This window comes from Pagrus major, chromosome 9 (genome assembly GCF_040436345.1).
Source record: "Pagrus major chromosome 9, Pma_NU_1.0".
NCBI classification, from domain to species: Eukaryota; Metazoa; Chordata; class Actinopteri; order Spariformes; family Sparidae; genus Pagrus; species Pagrus major.
The window spans coordinates 9,998,132-10,021,848 of NC_133223.1; the positions used below are offsets into that span (position 1 = coordinate 9,998,132).

At 45.2% G+C, this 23,717-nt stretch overlaps 2 protein-coding genes and 2 non-coding genes across 4 annotated transcripts; 3 read left to right on the forward strand and 1 right to left on the reverse strand.

Moving 5' to 3' along the window:
• Window positions 1-2,924: 2,924 nt before the first annotated feature.
• Window positions 2,925-8,405, reverse strand: dhrs12 (dehydrogenase/reductase (SDR family) member 12). Its single transcript, XM_073474352.1, has 10 exons — window positions 8,266-8,405; window positions 7,463-7,596; window positions 7,055-7,137; window positions 6,420-6,512; window positions 6,258-6,339; window positions 5,862-5,923; window positions 5,598-5,702; window positions 5,413-5,503; window positions 4,537-4,674; window positions 2,925-3,400 (listed from the first exon to the last, which is right to left on the reverse strand). Exons 1-10 carry the CDS (start codon window positions 8,319-8,321, stop codon window positions 3,288-3,290), a joined length of 957 nt encoding a protein of 318 aa, XP_073330453.1. The 5' UTR covers window positions 8,322-8,405; the 3' UTR covers window positions 2,925-3,287.
• A 304-nt stretch (window positions 8,406-8,709) lies between these two features.
• Window positions 8,710-8,817, forward strand: trnal-caa (transfer RNA leucine (anticodon CAA)). The gene is made up of 2 exons: window positions 8,710-8,747; window positions 8,772-8,817. It is a non-coding gene; the product is annotated as a tRNA-Leu (tRNA).
• A 1,635-nt stretch (window positions 8,818-10,452) lies between these two features.
• On the forward strand, window positions 10,453-10,562 carry trnal-caa (transfer RNA leucine (anticodon CAA)). Its single transcript has 2 exons — window positions 10,453-10,490; window positions 10,517-10,562. It is a non-coding gene; the product is annotated as a tRNA-Leu (tRNA).
• A 5,323-nt stretch (window positions 10,563-15,885) lies between these two features.
• LOC141002609 (uncharacterized) lies at window positions 15,886-21,778 on the forward strand. Its single transcript, XM_073473966.1, is given in 13 exon segments — window positions 15,886-16,114; window positions 16,710-16,832; window positions 16,933-17,015; window positions 17,602-17,800; window positions 17,933-18,018; window positions 18,092-18,751; window positions 18,813-18,863; window positions 18,866-19,131; window positions 19,653-20,167; window positions 20,259-20,344; window positions 20,454-21,364; window positions 21,459-21,649; window positions 21,774-21,778. Coding segments are annotated over 13 exon segments (3,369 nt in total). The 5' UTR covers window positions 15,886-15,921.
• The last annotated feature ends 1,939 nt before the right edge of the window (window positions 21,779-23,717 follow it).

Sequence of the window (23,717 nt, forward strand, 5' to 3'; positions counted from 1 at the left end):
TCTCCTGTTCATCTGAATTCATAGAAGGTCGTGGAAGGCCACAAACATTTGAAGCTGTACTTGTAGGTGTGGACACAGGGAGGCCTCCAGACTGCATGCTATCTGAAGATCTACGCAGGTGTTTCCAGCTCAAGTATGTGTGCGCAGTTCTGTCTCCTCAAGTGAAAAACTAGATATCAAGCAAACGTCTTAAAGCTGCAATATGTAATAATATTAGTTTCAACATTCAAAAAATTAGTAAAATTATTCACAGAATGTGGAGAAGACATCTCTGCATAGTGTTCCACAGATATCTACCGAAGTTAGCATGCTAACCAGCTAGCCCTGACCTGTCCTCTCTTATAGTACTACTCCAAGCTCCCTATCCCGACCACTAGCTGCGCAGCTAACTAGCTAAGGATAGCTACAATTAGCAGCGGTTAGCGGTTATTCTGGTGATATGCTGCCTCCTGTTGGCCAATTCTTACGTATTGCACCTTTAACCTCATAAAACTGGCTCTGTGACAACATCTGGTCCAAACCCACAGAACTTCGCTTTAAACTATAGTAGAGGTTATGAACATACGTCAGGCTAAAGTGTAGAGAAATGTGTATAAATTGATCCCATCGAATGTTTAACCTTTGATTTGGTCTTTGAAATCTTCATGTGGGATAAATGTGTGAAACTCTGAGGGGAAACATTTCGTTCTCTCAGTTGATAGAAAACGTGTGGATAATCAAAAGTTTGAGATCAATGCAGAGAAAATTGATTTGACTGTAGATGAAACTGTAAGTACACACAGTGTTTGTAATCTGTAAATGAACCAATCAGACTGCTGGCTGATCTGTCAGCTGTTTTACGAGCTTATTTATTATTAGAAGTGATGTCTTAATGTTTCTGACATATCATCGAGCTAATCAGTGGCAGCACATGCACACACGTATCAGGACTGAAAGAAAACTAATGAACACTTTGATTTTGTTCTCATCGTTACTGTTTAATATTGTATAATGGCTTTATGTCAATGCACTGGAATGACCAAGCAAATGTCACAAATGGCTGCTGTGAAGAGAAAAAGAGAAACATTTGATTGTTGTGTTTGTGCTTTAATGTAATCAGATAGTGAACTCCTCTAATGTTCAAACCCACTAAATATTTTCCAAAGATGTTTCATCTTGAGAGTAAAGATAAGGCTGTGTTAAAGACGTCATCCAGCAGTTTCACAGCTGCCCAGAAAGGTACATGTGCGACACCTTAAAGGACCATACCAGTGTTTTTCTGACGATTCAGCTCCTTAACTGCTTATCATGGTACATTTCTTACTTTTCTTTTTTGATTGCCTTGTGCACAGTTTGAGCCAAACTGTGGCTGCCTGGAATATTAGATAAACTACAAAAAACTGAAGATATGTGCGATCATGTAAAGTGTGTGGGATTTATGCGGGCAGGAATATGCAAAATCATTGGTGTAGTCCTTTTAAAGGTTTAAAAACAGTACACAGGAGATGTGAAGCTGTTAGAGCACCACTACCTTAACACATTATATGTATCTATATCTGAGGCCAGCTGCAGGAAAGATAACCAACATTATTGTGTGTTTCAATGTGTCCATTCATGTAACCATGTATTTGTAAATGACATTAAAAGAGCAGGTTCGCCTACTTGACCAATTGTTAGTCTGTTCTTTATTAGATCACATCGACATCGACTCCTGTTTTTTTTGTTTTTTAAATAACGTGAGGCGACTCCTGCTCCAAGCATTTGGCTTTTATAAACCTTAAAAACAGACTTTCTTCAGTTAAGATGGTGGAAAAAAAGTTAGACTTAGAAAAGAAATGCTCTGGTATCCCTGCCCACTTTATCCAATCAGGACAGAGAACTCCATAAAGAGGCGATCCTGTCTGCTCGTGAACACGCTGCGCGTTCATGTGTGGACAGAGAGAGGAGGGAGGGGGTGGCTCACTGCAAAAGGACAGGGAGTTAGCTAAACCAACAACGCTTTATCACAGAGTGCAGCCAGAGTTAAATAACAAATGTTCTCGAAGCCTGTGACAAGAGAAGCAGAACATTTTAAGTCATGTTGTTGGAGTTGTGATTGCCTCCATCCAAGGTAACTGAATTTATTCAACATTGTGCTGAACTGGCCTCCAAAACTAGTTCCACAACAAATGACACTTAGATTCATATTCTGTGGCGCAGTGGATAATGAGCCAGAAATAAATCTTCAATAAATACTTCATTTTCTTTATGGCCTTCTCAACGAACCGTCACAATACTGAAAAATGATCTTGTACCACAGAGAGATTCAGTTGATATAAAATAGAGAGAAAGCAGCAACATCTGAACAGCTGGATCCGGCTGATGTTTGCTATTTTTCCTTGGATCACTTACACAATTCATTGGTTGCCAAACTGTTTAATTCATTAATTCAAATCATGTGAGTGATCAGCTCATTTGTTGCAGTGAATAATACACAAAAACAGTATGAGAATATGTGAATATTAGTAAAATATAAATGAAAATTACATTTCCATTTAAAGTGCTTATGATTTGACCATTTTACTGAATATTACAACTTTGTGTCTCTGTCAGAGCTTCAGAGGCCAAAGAAAACATTCTTGGTACTTAACACAGTCCTGTTTGTTTCTGTGAAGTACAGAATTGAAGAAACATATCTATACAAAAATCCACATCTATATGGCTTTACAGATAAACATAGCAGTAGACGAAGATGGGCTGCAAAGTGAGACCTGACCCTGGCCTGTACCTGTACCATTTCATTTTGCCTGACGTGACTGAGCCAGATGGGTACTGGCAAACAAAAGACCTGAATGTGACCTGAAGCTTTACTGCTCTTTAGCTCACACTCCGTATCCTTCATCCAGCCAGGGATGTTACATATCTACTTTTCACACATGACACACACACTGCTGCAGACGAGAAAGAACAATGTATAAATACTTTTAATTTGAAAATAACCAAAACTGAACCGGACCATCAAATTAAGCTACATATTTTACAGAAAGTAATGTACACTTTGAAAACATTTCTATTAAAACCACAGTGATTGATACATTTCTCCACATAAGCTTGATGAATACACTAGAAAGCGATTCAGATTTTCCTGAGGCCTAATTTGGAGTGTAGTACATAAAAGCCCCAGTATCACAATCTAACTGCACTTGGAGTTTGTTTTTAGTGACATCTGCTCTTTCAACAATCAGTGAGGTGTGTTAAAAAGCCTTGAGAAACATGATTATGTAAACATTAATAATTATTGAGGAGTGCTTGGTCCATTCACAGACATATTAAGGTTTGAACTTGAGGGAGAACTCCTCCAGTGCCGCCATAAGCTTCTCCTGCTCCTGTGGCGTGGACCTGGACGAGGCCAGCGGCAGGTGTGTCGCCACCGCTTTGCGATCTGGAAGAAATGTGATGAAAACATGTGAGACGGCAGGAGCGACAAAATGTGTTCTGTTCAGGGAGCTGATTACAGAAATCAGGATTCATCTCAAGTGTTGCTGTATCGTATAAACATGGACCACGTGTCTCCTGTGATTACCGAATCAGAATGAAGTCACAAGAAGCCTTCATTTGTTTGTTTTGATATCAGGTCTGTGTGCTTCCACAGTGACACATTAAAGGCTCAACAAAACATTGTTTAAGTCTGTACAGTTGGGTTTTATTTATTCATTCTGTCTTCAGCAGGAAAATCTGCTAATTGCAGGGCTTTTACTTGTAATCAAATATTTCTACAGGGTGGTGTTGCTAGTTTTACTGAAGTAAAGGATCTGAACATTTGCTATTAAGCTGCATTACTTCTGATGGCTGTAAACACAACACTGACAGATCATCACCTCAAATTCTCTGTGCAGTGTTACACCTTCACAGTGAACTGGAGCATTTTTCTGAGTGGGTCCATGTTTTATTTATCTGCACAAGGACACATGCACACTATTGTGTTGTGACGCAATAAGCAGTACTACCAATAGTGTCACACTATTTACCGATGAACATTTTGAGGTAACACACAAACAAACAGCAATGTGCCTAAGAGAGGACGGCTGCCGGCTAGTAAGCGTGGCTGAATTCAACACTTTACAAACTGGCTCTGAAAATGTTTTCTGAGGAAGAAAAGTCAACTAGCACGTTTGTCACATGATGTGTAGCGCTGAATGGAAACTGAATTTTTGACCGTTTACAAAAAAGCTCCACGGAAGCTTTAAATCTCATGTCCGACAGACACAGAGCAATATTATCATGCTGCCGATGGGTAGTTTTCACTATCCTTTTAACTCTTGAGAATGGTATCTGTCTTTTAGCTGCTGAAGGCTCCACCACTGCTGCTAGAAACAAGGTTAACCCCAAGCACTGACACAAAAACATCCAATAAATGTGCAGCAGAACCAGAACTCTTGACTACAAGAGGCTAAAATATCTGAGTGGCATTGTTGTGGCATGAATTATGCTTTGACTCCTGCTTCTCTTGTCAAAATGAAAAGTTGTGAGAGCAGAAAAACAATGACACAGGTTCAATTAACTTGTAGAAAGACCGACCCTGGAAGAAGAGTCCGCTCGGCTGCGTCCTGGCGGCTGCAGACACAGCAAGCCACACCGCAGTGTCGGCCCCCATGGCCTCCGTCCTCAGTTTGGACTGCATCTTAGCATGGAATGAAGGCATGGACGTCTGAACAGCTGCAGAGAGAAAAACAAAACTGCAATGTTTACTGTACAACAAAGTACACAGCACTGATTTGATTTTGTTGCTCTGGTATTTAGAATGTGTTTATTGTTTTAAGTATAATTTATCATTTTGGTTATTCAGCTGTGTTTAGAGCAGAATCAGCTCAACTGATACTTTAAAACTTCAGATAATCAAATCAAATTTACAACTTTTAAAATATATTTTTGTTCGTCTGTGAAAACAGGCAAAACTAAGCTTTAGTCAGGATCATTTATCAAGGCTTTTTTCTTCATCCTTGAAAGTTTTGGTCGGTGAATCAGCGCTAATCTACTGTTAGCATAGCTATACTTTCACAGACAAACAGGAATTATAGAAAAATGATGCATGCACAAGACATTTTTCACTATTAAAACCTTTTTTTTTCTTTTTTTAAATGATCAGCAGAATTTTTTTCCTCACTTGCCTCTCAGGGCTTCTGCACGAATTGGCCTTGAAACTTGAAAAGTTCTATAGCGTTATACAGCGTGCGTACACAGACACGACCAAACAAAAGCTATCTGAAGACTTTTATGTATTTTTCGCTATCTTCTGACAATTTCATAGACTAAAGGATACATTGAAAAATGCTTAGCAGATGAATCACAAACTAAAAAGTAAAATGCCATAACACAGATATAATTCAGTCGGTGGCAGTTGGGTGAGTGAAGCACAGCTGCTGTTTGACCACAGCTCTAAACAGCTCTGTTTACCTGGGGTGTCTGCCCAGCCCGGGTGCATGCAGGAGAAGTGGACCTCTTTGTGCTGATTGGCCCATCTCTCTGTGAGGATCACCTGTTGCCTCTGTCGAAATGACAACACAAAAACACATGAAAACACAGATGCGTGGCGCAGGGGTTTCTGTCCAGCTGTACGGTCATTGTGAGTCGGCCTTTACTTTGTTCTGAGCGTAGGCCATGGTGCCATCGAACGTCCCCTTTTCAAACTGGAGGTCGTCCACGTTCAGCTTCTGTGTGAGCATGCCACCTGACGACACAGTGACCTGGCAGGAGATAGTATATATCCTATACTTTTAATAACACACACACAGTGAGTCCGCCCTTGTGCAGAGGTCTGGCGGTAAAAAGCATCTTTGACAACAGATTTGTGTCTCGTTATTTTTTGACATGATGGGTGTTTTTTCAGTCAAAACTCAACCCACCACTCTTGGGTCTTCAACATTCGTCAGTGCAGGTATCAGTGCTGTGGTGAGGATGTACGTACCTGAAAAAAAAAGGTAAGCACAGAGGCTGGTTCAGCAACACTTGTCTGCTATAGCTGACAATCCAAAGTCAATCATTTCTGCCTGCTGAATATAAACAGCTGACAAGGACCAAATGTGAGGTCAAAGTTTTCATCCCAGTATTACCTAATTCACACCAATATTTCCTTAAATTCATACTGGACTTTATTAAAGTTGCGTGAATTAAAGCTCTTGTTTAAACACTTACATTTAAGAACTTTGGCATACATTGTTTGTGTGAAACACATGTCTACAGTGTAGTATTGTTTCCAAACTCAAGTTTTTCTTTGGAACAAGTATTTAAAAATATCTTACCGAGTGTATTTGTGGCAAAGTTCTTCTCCAAACCCTCCTGAGTTAACTCTCTCTGGTTCACCATACAGCCTGCGTTGTTAATCTGGTGAACAAGAGGTTCAGTGACGACACAAACCAATGTGTGTTTTACAGATGAACAAATAAATATCTGCCGGCACCTACCAGCACATGTACAGTGTCGCTCTGTGAGAAGTTCTGGGCGAACTCCCACACTTGTCTCGCGCTGGACATGTCGACGATGTGGATGTGAACATTCTGACAATAAACAGGAAACAGAAACACTGTCAAACCTTTTCTGTTGAAAAGAGAAGAGCACAACTTGAATAAGCTTTTACTGCTGGTGGCTCGTAATGCTGAGAATTTAATATGATGTCATAGCAATTAATATGTAATTCAGTATATTATGACCTGTTGCCATTTTCACACAGCAAATCAGATCAAGACAAAAGCAGTTCTCCTATCGGATGAGATTGCCAATTATGCCCATGCTACTCACATGCATGAGTGTGGCACATATTTATTCCTTCAGTTGTTTCCTTACGAACAAATTAAAACTCAGAAATACTAATCAACATCATCCAGTATCTGTATCTATCCACAACAGTGATCCCTCAGTGTACTCAGTTACAGGATAAATGAATAAACTAGTCAGAGTACTTATCCATGTCTTCAAATGTAAGGATTCATGTAAGCATAAAAACAGGAAACTATGATCTTTAAAAAATGTTTTTATGATAACGTTAATAAGGGTAGGGATCTCTCCTCTAGGACAGACAGACAGGCGACAGACTGCTCACCTGATTTTTACTCTGTTCCACAATTTCATCTCTGGCTGCTTCTGCTCGCCCCTTGTTCCGACAGACCATGTGAACGGTTCCTCCTGCAACGAGACAGCAGTAACGTCCACCACCTTAACAATTTGACCTGCCCTTGTCATTTTGGTCTGAAACAGGCTGTGCTGATGGAGGTGTCAATCAATGCATCAAAGTAAAACAACAGCACACACGAAAAACAAACATAAAATATATAAACAAAAATAATTCTATTCTGATCAACAGCCAGACTAGAGAGGTAGAGTTTAAAAAAGATGAAGACATTACAGCAAATGTTCCAGCGTCTTGTTCTCCTGCACTTTAGCACAATGACAGGGTTGTGACAGAGAGGCGAGGGGTAGTGTTCTTCTTCTGTGGTGTTGCCAAACTCACCTCTGTTGGCTATTTCCTGCGCTGTGGCTTTTCCTATCCCACTGTTGGCCCCTGTTATCATGAAGGACCTCCCACTCAGGTTTACATCCAGGTCTGCTGGAGCAAAATGCCTTGCTGCTGCTTCATAGCCACTCCTGTGACGATCAGAGAGCAGTCCAGTGAATACATGAGAACTCAGCAGCACCTTCATGCACTAATAAAAGCTGAGTCACCTGTCTGTGAAACTCTGTGAACCGCTTATCAATTGAATGACTCTATATTGTGCCATTGTTATCATATTATGAGAGACACTGATTCAATTTAAGACAGATCAAAAATAGTACCATGAATGACTGTTTTCAATGGAGCAGTTTCCTCCTTCAGACTGCTGCATCAGTGAAAATATATAGAAAATATCTGTCGTAATAATAAATAAATAAACTATTCAGTCACAGGAACAAAATGGATAGTACTTTATTGTAATTGAGTTATCATTTAGGTTATCGATCATGCAAATAAGTCAGATACTGACCGCCTGTGGCTTCTCATAGTGACATTTGTTCTGTTTTCTGTCCAAGCAGCGTTAATAAAAACACTGAGAGTCAGTGAGATAAATCAAGAAAGTAAAGTACTCTACCAGCTACACTCTGACATTTCATAACGTGGTTACAACACGACACATGATCGTGTGTGACACTGTTAGTTAACCAATAACTGTGTAAGGCCGATGTCAAGGTTGAGGAGGATCAGGTAAACAGATAACTACCAGAGATCTGACCTCTTCACCTCTCAGGTTCTCAGTAGAAATCAAACGCTGCACTTACTTTGTGTACTCCTGGAGTCCTTTCACAAACCAGACGGCATTCCTGTAAAACGACATCTTTAGAGACGGACGAGCGTTTTATCAGTCTGTGTGAGGAGTGCGTTACAGACGGCGGAATAAACACAGACACCGATGCTTGAGTTTCATAAGACAGACTGGGGCTGGTTATGTAGTGGAGTGGGCGGGGAGTCACTGGTATGACCACCGGAAGTATTTTTAAAATATCTTTACAGCGCCCCTGGTGGATGAATACGTCCCATATTGTCAACATTGGTGAATCGCTACACAGCTACCGCTATTTTGAGTTTTACGTATTAAGCTTGACGAAAATATGTCAGAAACTTGAAAGGAGGAGTTAGTGTTATCACCGACACCCAGCAGTCACAAAGATGAATGTGGGATATATCAATACTTAAGCCTTTCTGTAAGCCGGTTTTGCACAGTTGTCAGGATGGCCGAGTGGTCTAAGGCGCCAGACTCAAGGTGAAACCTTCCTGTGAACGGGATTTCTGGTCTCCGAATGGAGGCGTGGGTTCGAATCCCACTTCTGACAATACTTTTTGACAGCGTTGCAATGCTTAATGTGTAAAAGTGTCAGCAGTAAGGACTCCACAAGGAGCCTAAACGCTAACTCTGCTACATATGCCGTTTGAGGCTAAAATGTTTTGCACCCAGCTAAAAACTGAGGTCCCATCGTGATGTCGGCGGGAGTTAAGACCATCACTCCGCTGGAGATATATTAATGGTTTCATTTTAAACCACTTCAATTATGACTTTTCATTGTTAGTTGAACATTTTGTTATGTACTTCTTTCTCTTTTAAAAAAATGGTGATAAAGTTTACATAAGAAAAAACAGTGCAGACAGAACAATAAAAGCAAACACAAACAAACAAACACTAAACAACAATAAGGAAGACAAAATGGTCGATGATGGTCAGAAAACACAGACAATAACAAACAGTTAAACTTAATGTGGTCGGTCAGTGTCCAGAGGTAGTGATTATAGTGATTAGGCAGAGTATACAGTATGTGTTTAAGTATGTTTGGGCAGTCAGGAGTATGGCTTCTGAGTGGTGGGAAGAGTAAAGGAGAAAAGGGGTGGGAGAGAAAGAGAGAGATAGCGAGAGGGTGAAGAGAGGGAGGAAAAGAAAAAAAAAACATATATACATATATGTATATGTATATATATATATATATACACATATATATATATATATATATATATATATATATACACACACACGTGTACATACACATACACATGCACACATAAACACATATATAAGGCCTGGGGTATTCATATTCAGTCTTACTGCTATAGTATAATAATGATGATAATAATAATAATAATAATAATAATAATAATAATAATAATAATAATAATAATAATGATAATAATAATACAAAACTGACAAGAGACGATGAGTCTTACAGGTAAAATAATATAGTATAATCACAGCTGTAATGATGATGATAAAGTGATTCATATCCGGCAGTGAGGAGTAGGGCTACACAGGGCCCTCGGAGAGTAAAGCCCCAAACCCCCAGCCCCCCAGCAGCACAACCAGGGGCCCAAGTGGAGCCTCTATCTGTCTGTTTGTTTGTCTCTCCACTGAAGAAGGAACGGCGCCCTCTGCTGGTCACAGGTGAGAAGGAAACGCTCACAGCACCTGGTACTCCCGGGCGGTCTTCTGTCCAAGTTAAACCAGGCCCGACCCGGCCGCAATAGATGGAGCACTGCACACACAAGCTCTTTATAGGTGCTGTGATACTACAGCTCTCCTGTTGTGTGTTCAGTGACCATGTTACGAGCTATGTATTCTCTTCAAATGCTAACACTGGCTATATTCTGTAGCTCTGTACTTTGGAAAATCACATTAAAAGACCAAATCCAACACTAACACGTATTATCAGTGTAACCGAAAGCATGGCGTAGCTCTCTGAGACGTCGTTTAACACTTGTAGCTAGACTACACGTCAAAGTGTGTCTTAGATCTGATGTCAGTGCACACGATCACTCTGCTAATGACTGTGATGTCACATTCTGCGGAAGCACACTCCTGACTTCAGCAGCACATCCAGCAGCTGAAGCTTTTCGTTGTGCTCAAAACAACAGCAAAGTATTTACCAGTAGCACATTAGTGAGCAGCAGTCAAACAGCCTTCTGGCCGCAGGTTGAGCACAGTTGTCAGGATGGCCGAGCGGTCTAAGGCGCCAGACTCAAGGTGTACAACCTTCCTGTGAATGGGACTTCTGGTCTCCGAATGGAGGCGTGGGTTCGAATCCCACTTCTGACAATACCTTTTTCTCTGTATGAGACGCAGTACTGCCGTGATATCCTTTTGAAGAAATATGAAGGACCAGCCAAAACTAACCCTGCCGCTCTCCTTCATGTTTTACTTTTGTCTTTGCGCACTGAATCACAGCGGGTGTTTCGGCTGCGACAGTGTGCTACAATAAAATGTCCTGTGATTAAAAAACGTTTCAGACTCAACAAGCTGACCTAATTTAAGCACTAATAAACTACAAAAGTACATCATTTATTAGATTTATTACAACACACATTACTCTCGACCAGTCTACAGGCTACTGTAAATAAAATGTACAAATATAAATGTAGTGTAGTTTCTGATACAGCACATAATAGCCTAGTGAAAGAGTCGATCAAGTTTTTTTGAATTACATTTAAATATATAAATTAGTACCTTTTCTAAATAAACCTAATCACGTATAATGTGAAAACAATACAATTATAATCTGAAAAATAGCTGTAGTATAAACTATAAATCTGTTTATATAGCATCGATATATAACATATTTATTAAATTGAAATGAAATAAATAAGAAATCAGTTAAATATAGGCTTGTTAAATGAAATGGAAAGACAATTTATGAACCTTTTCCATTATTTCATCAGCCCTCTGCTGATGAAAGATGACACAGAAAGCTTTTGTGTCCTTTTGTTTTTTTGTGATTCATGTGTGTCTGCTGTAACGTTTCATATTCCCTCTTCCCCAGTAAAGCTGGCCACTCTATCTATCTATCTATCTATCTATCTATCTATCTATCTATCTATCTATCTGTCTGTCTGTCTGTCCCCTCAAGAAGGAACAGCGCCCTCTGCTGGTCACATGTGAGAAGGAAAACCTCACAGTACCTGCTGCTCCCAGGCAGTCTCCTGTCCAAGTAAAACCAGGCCCGACCCTGCTCATCTTACTTTTTAAAAAATCTTTTATTATCAAAAATACAAATAGCTAAACAATGTACATGTAATAACACAAAAACAAAAGCAGAGCGTGGCTGCTCATTCTATTGTTCAAAACAGCTCTTGAAATAAATTAAAAGTGAATATAGCAGCCATTGAAAGCTGCATAAACAATTCTCTAGACAAAAATACATTTTGACTAAAGGACCTGCAGCCAAAACACTCTGGCTAAAATAAAAACCCCAAAGCAACAGAATGCAAAACAAAACAAAATAAATATTAACTTAAATTACTTTTACCATAGCCGAAACACTCCGGTCAGAATAAGAATGTAAAGGAAAAAAACTGTGCTTAAACAATCCATCCCTCTTAAACATCTGTACAGCACTCTGGTTTCCACACTCATCAGATTCACTCTCCTCTCTCCACTTCTACATGCAACTCAATCTCTCCCTCTTCATCCACCACAGCATCTCTCAATCATTCCCACCCATTCCCTTTATATTTTCCATCGCTCCCTCTGCTATACCCTGGTACATATTCATAAACTAAGTCCCTCATCTTCCTGAACCCAGCCCTCCACATCAGCCTGTTGTGGCGTGTGTCCCCTTCACGTGTGATTTTTGGATTTAAAAACACTGGCTGCTCCCAGACCTGCTTCACATTCTTGCATTCATATTTCACAAACTCTCCCCACGACCCAGGAACCTTCCTTGTAGAAATCAGACACTCAACTCAACATCCCTTTCTTCAGTTCCATAAACACTCCATTTTTTCCATACCCTCCATGTTTATCAATAGCCCATTTTAAAAACACCTTCAATATATGATCTTCCCTGTTTCTTAAATATCTCTTTTTCACCATAAGTGCTTTTTTTTTCTTATCTAAATTAATCGGTTTCAGCCCTCCATCCTCATGCTCATTCTCCATCACCTCCCTGGCTATCCTGACTCCCTTCCCATCCCACAGAAACTCACTCACTAATCTCTCCACCTCCTTCAACACTCTCTCAGGTACATCCAGCATATTCATTACATACACAAGCTTACTCATAACCAGCGCATTGACAACCACCACCTTCTCTTTCATGCCCAACCCTCTGTGCCTCCAAAACCCTAATGTCTTCCTAATGCTGTTCACTGTTCACTATATTGACACCTAACACTCTGAAGTAATCCTGCTTCTCTTTCAGCCCTCTCTCCATCCTCCCTACGCTATCCTCTCCTATATACATGATCTCTGACTTCTCTATGTTAGCTTTAGCCCCTGACGCCCTCCAATACAGCTCTAAACTATCTAATACCCCAGCTATACTTTCCCTGTCCCTCACTGTGACTGTTGTGTCATCCACATACTGATATAATAAGCTCACCTGCCTCACTAACCTGAATGTGTCTGTGACTACGCCACTAATCTTCACACAACTAACTGCCCTATCATACATCCTTCTGATCCATCCAGCCAACCTGTGCCCAAAACCTGCTTTCTCCAACACCCTGCATAAGTGTTGGTGGTCTACCCTATCGAATGCTTTATTCAAGTCTAAACTCACCACTCTTCATATAATCTAATGTGTCCCTGATGCTGCTTATTGTGTCTGCTATATTCCTACCTGGTAAACTGTAAGCCTGCGTGCTCCCTGCCACCACCCCAATGACTCTTTTGATCCTATTGGCTAATACCTGTGCTAATATCTTGTAATCTGTATTCGACATGCTAAGTGACCTGTAGTTTTCCAATCTATTCCCTTTCTTGTGTATGATGCTAACCAGCCATGTCGACATATCAGATGCCATTTCATCCTTCACTTCTATCCATCTAAACAATTTATCTTCCTCCCTAAATTCTAGATAAAATCCCCCAATTAGACCATCTATCCCCGGACATCTTGTTCCTACCTAACCCTGCTACAGCTGCCTCTATTTGTCCCATCCCTACGTCTCCCTCGCACATCTCCCTGTCATCATCGCTCACCCTCACTTCCACTTTCTCCAACACCTGCCTCATGCCCTCTTCATCCACGTCTCCTTTCCTGAATAACCCCCCATAAAATTCTTCTACCCTCTCAGCTATCCTTACAAAACCAGTAATCTTCCCACCCTCCTTTCCCTCCACCTGTTCCAAATAATGCTTCTTTTGCTTCGTCCTCTCTCGCCCTAAGAAAAACCCTGTGCATTTCTCCCCCTCAATCACATATCTAGCCCTGCTTCTGACTTCCCACACACCTCCTCTGTTCTATCTCCATCAGTTCATCTTTAAATCTTATATAGTTCTTTAAATCACAGCCTGCCTCCTTATGTCACTCCACCTTTAACCTCCTCTCTCTCTCCTATTCCTCCCTCTGCTGTAAATTATACTCAACTCTTTAATTTCTGTTTTCAAACTCTCCTGCCACCTCCCAATGTCCTCCTCATACATACTCTCATTCTTTCTCCTGTTTATATGTTCTCTCACTTTCTTTCTTTTTTAAAATACTTTCCATCTTTCAGTAAGTCACCATTCAGACACCACACACCACCCCCTCTCCTCTCAGTTCGTTGATTTAACCTAAACTCTAACACCATGTGATCGCTGAGTGCTTAGCTCCCCAAACTAAATCTATCCTGCTCTGTTTTAACACCCCTCTCACCACTTGTCTCCCAGAAAAAGACCCACCCCTCTGGATTCGTCCCTCTACACACGTCAATCAGACCCCCCTCTCTCGCTCATCACACCTCTGGATGAATCACTCCTGTAACACACAGTCGACGAGGCATCCGACCTTCCACGCCACACATTGAATCACCCACAATCACACAGTTGTCACCACACATTCCTCCCAGCCTCAGAGACAAGCCCTCCTCTCCCTCTCTTCATTCGGCGCATAAACATTAATGAGTTGAAACTTTTATATCCAAGTGTTCAGATGGGGTTCCAATCGCTCTCTCACTGTTCACATAGGCTACATCTCACCCGTCCACTCTCTCTCTCTCTCTCTCTCTCTCTCTCTCTCTCTCACACACACACTCGTCATCGCAGTGAGTTTCTTGCAGACATATGTCTACCTCACACACCACATTGTCCGCGCTGCTGACAATCTCCTCCATCTCCTTCTCTTCTCCCGCCTCCATGGATGTCTCCCCTACTGTCCCCCCCTCCCGTCCTGCTCCTCTTCCTCCTGCATCAGCTCCTCTTCGTCTCCTCCTGCACCACTCCGCTCCACTCCTGTCAGTCCAGCAGGAGACTCTTCTTCTCCACTTTCTCTTTCTCCCCCATCTTCACTCAGGCTCCGCTCCTCATCATCAGACATCTCCTGGCCACAGCTCTCCCCTCCCGGCTGCAGCTGCTGCTCCGTGCACTCTCGTGCGTATTGGCCCCGTTTCGCGCATTGGAAACATTTGAATACGGGACAGTCTCTAACCATATGGCAAGGCTGAATGCACAAGTGTCCAGATCCTCCAACTGTCTCAAACTTTGTTGAGTATGGAGGCGATTTCACCGTGTCAGTAAACTTTTGAAAATCACCTTCCATCAGCAGTGTCCGTCCCGGACTCCCCAGTCTCTCAGTTTGTCCAGTATTGCCTCATCTTCAATGTATGTAGGCACATTGATGAAAGAGACCATCATCTCATCAATTCCTATCTCCCTCGCCACGATCATGTTATTATGTTTTTTGTATCTTCAGTCCATCCAGGATCTCCCTCCTTTCAAATTTCATCTCTCATCGTCAGCGTCTTGAACCGACAGCCAATCACCTCCCCCACATTCTTCTTTTACCTTCCTCAGAAGCTCCATCATCGCGACTCTGTCATCAGCTCCTATCTCCACCATCACTGTGAAGCTTTTTTCAAAGATTCTCATTTTCTTGGTTGCCATCCACCGTGACCCGTCTCTCGCAGCGTTTCTCCAGTCCTTTATCCGTCGCCATGCTGTCGGCACATAAATTATCGAAAGGTCCCCCAAACATCAAAAGCTGTCGGGGGGAATGACTTCTAAAATAACTTGTTTCATAACGAAAAACACAAATATAGCAACGAACATGCAATATAACTTTCAAGGGAGCTTCCTGTTGCACCAGAGTGGGTGCGTTCAGGGCGGCCGTAAGCGTGAGAGACACACACACAAGCTATCATAGATGCTGAAACATCAACAATGATCAAAACTGCTGAATAACATTGATTTGTATTCTTTCACAGTCAACGTGCAAAACCAACACGTATTGATCCTTTTACCAAGTGTTTTGTAGTGGCCTAATAGAGCATCCACGAGAGTGACAGCAGGCCTACAGCTGAACGTAGTTTATTTTCAGCCAATCCCACAACACCCCCGCCCCCCGCCGCCGCCGCCGCCGCCTGATTTGAGCTCCAGGTGAAAACACACCTGTGCAGCTCTGTGAGCCAATGAAGCAGCTTTAAAGGCGCGCTGCTTCGCACGAGGGATCTTTGGTCTGGTCTGTCTGCAGAGTGCTACCATGGCGTCCGCACTGATGGCTTGGGTTTGGATCGGATTAATGCTAGCCCAGCTCAACAAGATAGGCAGCCACCGGTATGCACATGGTCATTTCCCCCAGGAGGCACAGGAGGACCCTGATGACGGCGGCGTCCCGGCTCCAGAAGACTGGACCGACCCAAGTTTCCCTGCGCCGGTTTGGAATTTCCTCAAAGGTGACTCACTGTCCACACGTGTTTTCTATTTCAACAAGCAGTCTATATTTATTTTCAGGCCCATGTTATCCACTTTGTTGCGGCTAAATTGGGAGCAATCTAAACGTCCTTTTATTTAATGTTCCAAAAACGGACAATATTGGCTTTTAAATGTAAAAAAAAGTGCATGTTAAGCTTGTAGTCTGCAAACATTTGAGGACATTTCTTGTTTTTTTGTTTTTGTTTTTTTTTACCAAGCCGGAATTGATTTCACTCTTGAGGCCAGGCCTCAGGCCCCAATGCAAAATTATTTTTTTTGCTATAAATGTAAATGTTTCCGTTGAACATTGAGGCTCTTCTGTCTTACATTTTTGGGTTTTCAATTTTACTTTACATTTTAAAAATATGATTTCACAAAGTTTCATTGTCATATTTTTATTTTCAAAATTATTTAATACTTTCTTTTTAAATCTTAAAGTTCAGGCTCCCCTTTGTTTTAACCTCTAACTTCATAAACACAGATATGAGAGTGGTTTTTGCTCTTCTCTTGGCCAGAAAGCACATTGACAGAAATGTTTGCCTATTACTGTCACCTGACCGCACTTACCATTTTCAGTCATTCCAGTAAGTGGGAAAAGTCCAGAGACATCAGACGTCAACCAGCCACAGTATCGCTGCAGTAATGGAACACTTTCCCTGCGCTTTTCACTCATCCGATACTCAGATCTGCATCTGGAGGGTGCGTTTGATTCATCCACCTACAGTATGTTTTTGTCTCTAGAAAATAGAATGATGCTGTTGTCAGGGAATTAATGTTTCTCCAAACCTCTTTTCCACAGATGGTGCCCGATTGTTGTCACTGCCTGACAAGTGTCACAGATCTATTCATATTCCTTATACCGGCTGCTGCACAGCAATACAGGTAAAATGCAGTCTTAAAGGATAAGGATGCAGATATTCAGTATTTTTCTCATTGTGAGGAAATCTCAAAAGACCCAAATCAAGGATGAATAGCTCTTAGTATTGTCTGTGTATCCATAGCCTGATATATTTCATTCCTCTGTGCCAGGGAGCGCCACTATTGTCCAAAAGCACTCTTCCTTCATGTTCATGAACTCTATACTCAATCCCATGCATACCATTTGGCTGTTGGAAATGTGCACTAGCGTACTAATCGTGTATTCATCCCCTGCTGAAAATGGTCTTTATACAGTACATTTCTCTTGGAGTAATGTCTACTAACACTTAAGTGCACAGCTGTTTTTTGCAAATCATCATTCCTTCATAAAACGGGAACTTTAGATTTGTACATTGCTTTTAAAAAATCTTCCATAGGACCCAGTGGTCTTGGGGCTGAGATCCACATGCATGGTTAGGAAGTAGAAAAGCATTGAGAGACGACTAACACATTGTTGGTTTTGGACTTTTTATAGGATTTACACCAGATTGACCCTTTTTTTTTTAAATGAATATATCCTACAATTGACAACAATGTTGTCTATTCCCAGAGTGGAGATGGAAGTGGCTTCTGGCCGTTCAAACTGCATTACTTGGACCGTCTACTGCAGGAGAACATGACAGGCATGGCTGTCTGTGAGAATCCAGTAATGTCACCACAAGCAGCGTCTCCATTGGTGACTTGTAGAACAAAGAGTGTCACTGTGAAGCTTCCTCGTGATGCAGAACTGAAGAAGGTGAAACGACATGGTAAGGATCAGCCTGTTAAACCCTGAACAAAGCCATCAATGCGATTAGACTGATTATTGATTGGAAGCTTTCTGTTGCTCGAACCATAATTGTGAACTTGTTTCTAAGAATTTGAGTTTGCTTTTTTGGCAGAGTTTCTCACTAACCAAGGATACTTGGTGAGAAAATGGAGGACCCCCACTACATTGTTTGTGGAGATATCAAAGTTGCCAGACAGGGTGAGTGAAGTGCAAAACAAGTTAAACTGACTGTTAAATGAATGAGTGTGAAAACTAACATTAATGTTTACAGGATTGTGGCTTTGAAGTGGTGTACGTTGACTCCGGGAAACTTTGCATGGTGCTCGCAGCTTGTGCCCCTGTGTTGCCTAAAAAGGTTGGAAGGCACCATGTTAGGAGATCTGTGGACGAACCAGATTTTTTTGACCTGTGGGGCTTTGATGATATTCCTGTTGGACCATTTGATCCTGACGTGACGACACAGGCGGCAACGGCGGCAACGACGACGAAGGCGGCAACGACGACGCAGGTGACAGCGGCGCAAGGTGGAGATTCTTCTGAGTTTTGGGGATTTGAAGAAATTCCTGAAGGGCCATACAATGGAACAGATGTAGAGATTCCAGGATCTACTGCAGCTCCGACCACGGCGCCCCCCACCACAGTGGCTCCGACGACTGCAGCCCTGACCACAGTGGCTCCGACGACTGCAGCCCTGACCACAGTGGCTCCGACGACTGCGGCCCCCACCACGTCGGCTACGGCAGCTCCAACAACTGCAGCCCCAACCACTGCCTCGACCACAGCGGCCCCCACGACTGCAGCTCCGACCACAGCGGCCCCCACGACTGCAGCTCCGACCACAGCGGCCCCCACGACTGCAGCTCCGACCACAGCGGCCCCCACGACTGCAGCTCCGACCACAGCGGCCCCCACGACTGCAGCTCCGACCACAGCGGCCCCCACGACTGCAGCCTCGACGACAGCCTCGACCACAGCGGCCCCCACGACTGCAGCCTCGACGACAGCCTCGACCACAGCGGCCCCCACGACTGCAGCCTCGACGACAGCCTCGACCACAGCGGCCCCCACGACTGCAGCCTCGACGACAGCCTCGACCACAGCGGCCCCAACGACTGCAGCTCCGACGACTACCTCGACGACAGCGGCCCCAACGACGGCCTCGACGACTACCTCGACCTCGTCGACGACGGCGGCCCCGACCACTGCAGCTCCGACGACTACCTCGACCTCGTCGACGACGGCGGCCCCGACCACTGCGGCTCCGACGACTACCTCGACCTCGTCGACGACGGCGGCCCCGACCACTGCGGCGTCGACGACGGCGGCCCCCACGACTGCCGCCCCGACCACAGCCGCTACAACTGCGGCCCCGACCACAGCCGCCCCCACGACTGCGGCCCCGACCACAGCCGCCCCCACGACTGCGGCCCCGACCACAGCCGCCCCCACGACTGCGGCCCCGACCACAGCGGCCCCCACGACTGCGGCCCCGACCACAGCGGCCCCGACCACAGCGGCCCCCACGACTGCGGCCCCGACCACAGCGGCCCCGACCACAGCGGCTCCCACTACTGCAGCTCCGACCACAGCGGCTCCCACTACTGCAGCTCCGACCACAGCGGCTCCCACTACTGCAGCTCCGACCACAGCGGCTCCCACTACTGCAGCGGCCCCCACAACTGCAGCTCCGACAACTGCTGCCCCCACAACTGCAGCTCCGACAACTGCTGCCCCCACGACAGCGGCCCCCACCACAGCGGCTCTGACAACTGCTGCCCCAACCACAGCCGCTACAACTGCCGCCCCGACCACAGCGGCCCCCACTACTGCAGCTCCGACAACTGCTGCCCCGACCACAGCCGCGACAACTGCTGCCCCGACCACAGCCGCGACAACTGCTGCCCCGACCACAGCCGCGACAACTGCTGCCCCGACCACAGCCGCGACAACTGCTGCCCCGACCACAGCCGCGACAACTGCTGCCCCGACCACAGCCGCGACAACTGCTGCCCCGACCACAGCCGCGACAACTGCTGCCCCGACCACAGCCGCGACAACTGCTGCCCCGACCACAGCCGCGACAACTGCTGCCCCGACCACAGCCGCGACAACTGCTGCCCCGACCACAGCCGCGACAACTGCTGCCCCGACCACAGCCGCCCCCACGACTGCCGCCCCCACGACTGCCGCCCCCACGACTGCCGCCCCGACGACAGCGGCCCCGACGACAGCGGCCCCGACGACTGCGGCCCCGACGACTGCGGCCCCCACGACAGCGGCCCCCACCACAGCGGCTCTGACAACTGCTGCTACAACTGCCGCCCCGACCACTGCTGCCCCGACCACAGTGGCCCCCACAACTGCCGCCACGACTGCAGCTCCGACAACTGCGGCCCCCACGACTGCAGCTCCGACAACTGCGGCCCCCACTACTGCAGCTCCGACAACTGCGGCCCCCACTACTGCAGCTCCGACAACTGCGGCCCCCACTACTGCAGCTCCGACAACTGCGGCCCCCACTACTGCAGCTCCGACCACAGCGGCCCCGACCACAGCGGCCCCCACTACTGCAGCTCCGACAACTGCGGCCCCCACCACTGCAGCTCCGACCACAGCGGCCCCCACCACTGCAGCTCCGACCACAGCGGCCCCCACCACTGCGGCTCCGACAACTGCGGCCCCCACCACTACGGCTCCGACAACTGCGGCCCCGACAACTGCGGCCCCGACCACAGCGGCCCCCACTACAGCGGCCCCCACTACAGCAGCTCCGACCACTGCTGCCCCCACTACTGCAGCCCCGACGACAGCTGCCCCGACGACAGCTGCCCCCACGACAGCGGCTCCGACAACTGCTGCCCCGACCACAGCCGCCACAACTGCCGCCCCGACCACTGCTGCCCCGACCACAGTGGCCCCCACAACTGCCGCCCCGACCACAGCCGCTACGACAGCGGCCCCCACGACTGCAGCTCCGACCACAGCGGCCCCCACTACTGCGGCTCCGACCACAGCGGCCCCCACTACTGCGGCTCCGACCACAGCGGCCCCCACTACTGCGGCCCCCACTACTGCGGCCCCCACTACTGCGGCTCCCACTACTGCGGCTCCGACCACAGCGGCTCCCACTACTGCGGCCCCCACTACTGCAGCTCCGACCACAGCGGCCCCCACTACTGCAGCTCCGACCACTGCTGCCCCCACTACTGCAGCTCCGACGACAGCTGCCCCGACGACAGCTGCCCCCACCACAGCGGCTCCGACCACAGCGGCCCCCACCACAGCGGCTCCGACAACTGCCGCCCCGACCACAGCCGCTACAACTGCCGCCCCGACCACAGCCGCTACAACTGCCGCCCCGACCACTGCTGCCCCGACCACAGCCGCTACCACAGCGGCCCCCACGACTGCTGCCCCGACCACAGCGGCCCCCACGACTGCTGCTCCGACCACAGCGGCCCCCACGACTGCTGCTCCGACCACAGCGGCCCCCACGACTGCGGCCCCCACGACTGCGGCCCCGACAACTGCGGCTCCCACTACTGCGGCTCCCACTACTGCGGCCCCGACAACTGCGGCTCCCACTACTGCGGCTCCCACTACTGCAGCTCCGACCACAGCGGCCCCCACTACTGCAGCTCCGACCACAGCGGCCCCCACTACAGCGGCCCCCACTACAGCAGCTCCGACCACAGCTGCTCCGACGACAGCTGCTCCGACGACAGCTGCCCCGACGACAGCTGCCCCGACCACTGCCGCTCCGACCACAGCCGCTCCCACGACTGCCGCCCCGACCACAGCGGCCCCCACGACTGCAGCTCCGACCACTGTATAAGGGGGGAATTGTTCAATAAATGTAATATACTAAGCAATTTGTTTCTACATTTCTGTGGCTGATTTTTTTATTTTTTAAATTTTGTTCATGGTCCCAATCTTGTGCCAATTTTAAGCAGGGTAACAAAAATTGCTGCATAAAAGAATAATTCCAAAATGGATACAGAAATGCATATGTCCATAAAACTTACCACTTTAGAAGGTACTGAAATTTTGACAGTGCCCTCAGGATCAGAGGTCAGGATTTCCTACCTTTCTTTGTCTTAACGCAATAGAAAAATACACATTTAATTGATTGCTGTTTTTTCCTACTCAAAAAATGCATCTAGAATGACTTTAATGACTGGTCATGTTTTTCTATTACAATCTCTTCCCTCATTTGTTTCTTTTTTTTGTTGGAGGTGATGACTATTTGACCCTCCATTACTCCAAAATCAAAGCATCACAGGTTAAAATCCCAAAGGGCAATTTATCAAACCACCTGCTGAACAAGCATGTATAAAGGTGGTGCTTGCAGTCTCCCATCCACTGCACTAGTACTCAATGTTTTAAACAAGATAAAACTAGAGATGGAAGCACGGCTGTGCCATGGGCTCATCGGTGTCCCCAATAGTGGCCAACCTCTACATGGAAGAAGTTGAGGGCAGAACTTTGATTACCTTCACAGGAACTGCTTATAGCCACTGGTTCAGGTATGTGGACACCTGGGTGTAAATCGGAACCTTCATCCACAGAAAATATCAAGGATATCTCAAGTGCTTAGTGCCTACTGTATCGGTGGGCATATTTTTTTTCACTAAAAGGCAGAATGAGTGGCATCTTTACATTACTTTATAGGAAAATCAAGGTAATCCCTCTCAATCATTACTGAGGATTCACTAGTGTGTATTTTTTATGCTACCTGTGGAAATGAGGCGGTGAAGTAAATAGAGGATAGAGATAAACAAACCAGGAGACAAGATGGAGAGAGGTCTTCAGGAATTATTTGATAGGGCAAGTAGTAATTGTTCTTGCATGTCAGCTTGCATTGGCCATGTTACATGCTGTCCGGAAACAACGGAGAAATGCAATGATGATAATGCAGACAGCGGAAACAACTGATTAGTTATGTGAGTTGAACGTTCACTACGTCAGTTTATTCGGTTAATCTGTTTCCATCAAACATTTTGCGCATTAACTGATTCGCAAAAGACAAAAACCACCTCAAGCGAGTGTACAGACTTTTTTTTTCTGAATTAGAGGAAGTTTTTTTTTTTGTTTTTTACAATTTTGCCGTTTCCATCAAATTTCTAATGCTTTATGGAAACACGGCTTGTGTTGTTCAAGATGCTTTTAATCACCAGCTGTAGCAACAGTTATCAACATTTCAAAATCAGTTTCATTTTGGTGTTGTTTTGCATTCTAGTATAAAATGTTACAACACAGTTTTGACCGTTTCTTTTCTTTCAGAAATTGGCAGAGACCCCTGTTCCCAGTATTGTACTTGTAAACAATTGTTTCCACTGAAGATTTTGTGAATTGAGGTTGCTTTGCTATTGCCCCAGGTGACATTCCTGATGTGTGTAAATCTATTTATCTCTTCTCAGGAGATCTCAGGAGACTACATGATAAAATAAAGTTTATAATAGTAAAAATAATACAGAAAATCACATATAGGGTCACTTTTACCTCGCAAACAGCATGGAATTATAAGATTCTTTTGCACATCAGTCTTTTATTGCCTTTGCCTGGTTCTTACTGCTAATTGAATGTGGTTTACACTAAGGTTTGGACTTATGTATATATAAATAAATAAATGTAGAAGTTGAAGACATGTTTATTTCCCATTTAATTACAACCATGTATTGACTCATCCATGTGTTTACGGTTTTAAGTAGGCCTATTTTTTGCATGTTTTATACATTTATGAAAAATAATTAATATTTGATGAATTTGTTGATCAAGAGGTCATTTGTGTTTTGGTAGCGTTTTGGTATTTGCTTCTACCGTAAGCAACGACAAAGCATACATAGCCTACAAGCTATTGTTGCAACAATACAACAGTTCTCCAAATGTGTGCTCAG

Bases quoted from the DNA above. Each gene is read 5' to 3' on its own strand.
- dhrs12 (XM_073474352.1), bottom strand. From the start codon at position 8,321: ATGTCGTTTTACAGGAATGCCGTCTGGTTTGTGAAAGGACTCCAGGAG. The intron at 5,703-5,861 runs GTGGGTTGAGTT...ATCTCCTGCCAG, and splicing joins ATGTTGAAGACCCAAGAGTG to GTCACTGTGTCGTCAGGTGG. The intron at 5,504-5,597 runs GTAAAGGCCGAC...TCATTTCGACAG, and splicing joins TGGCCTACGCTCAGAACAAA to AGGCAACAGGTGATCCTCAC.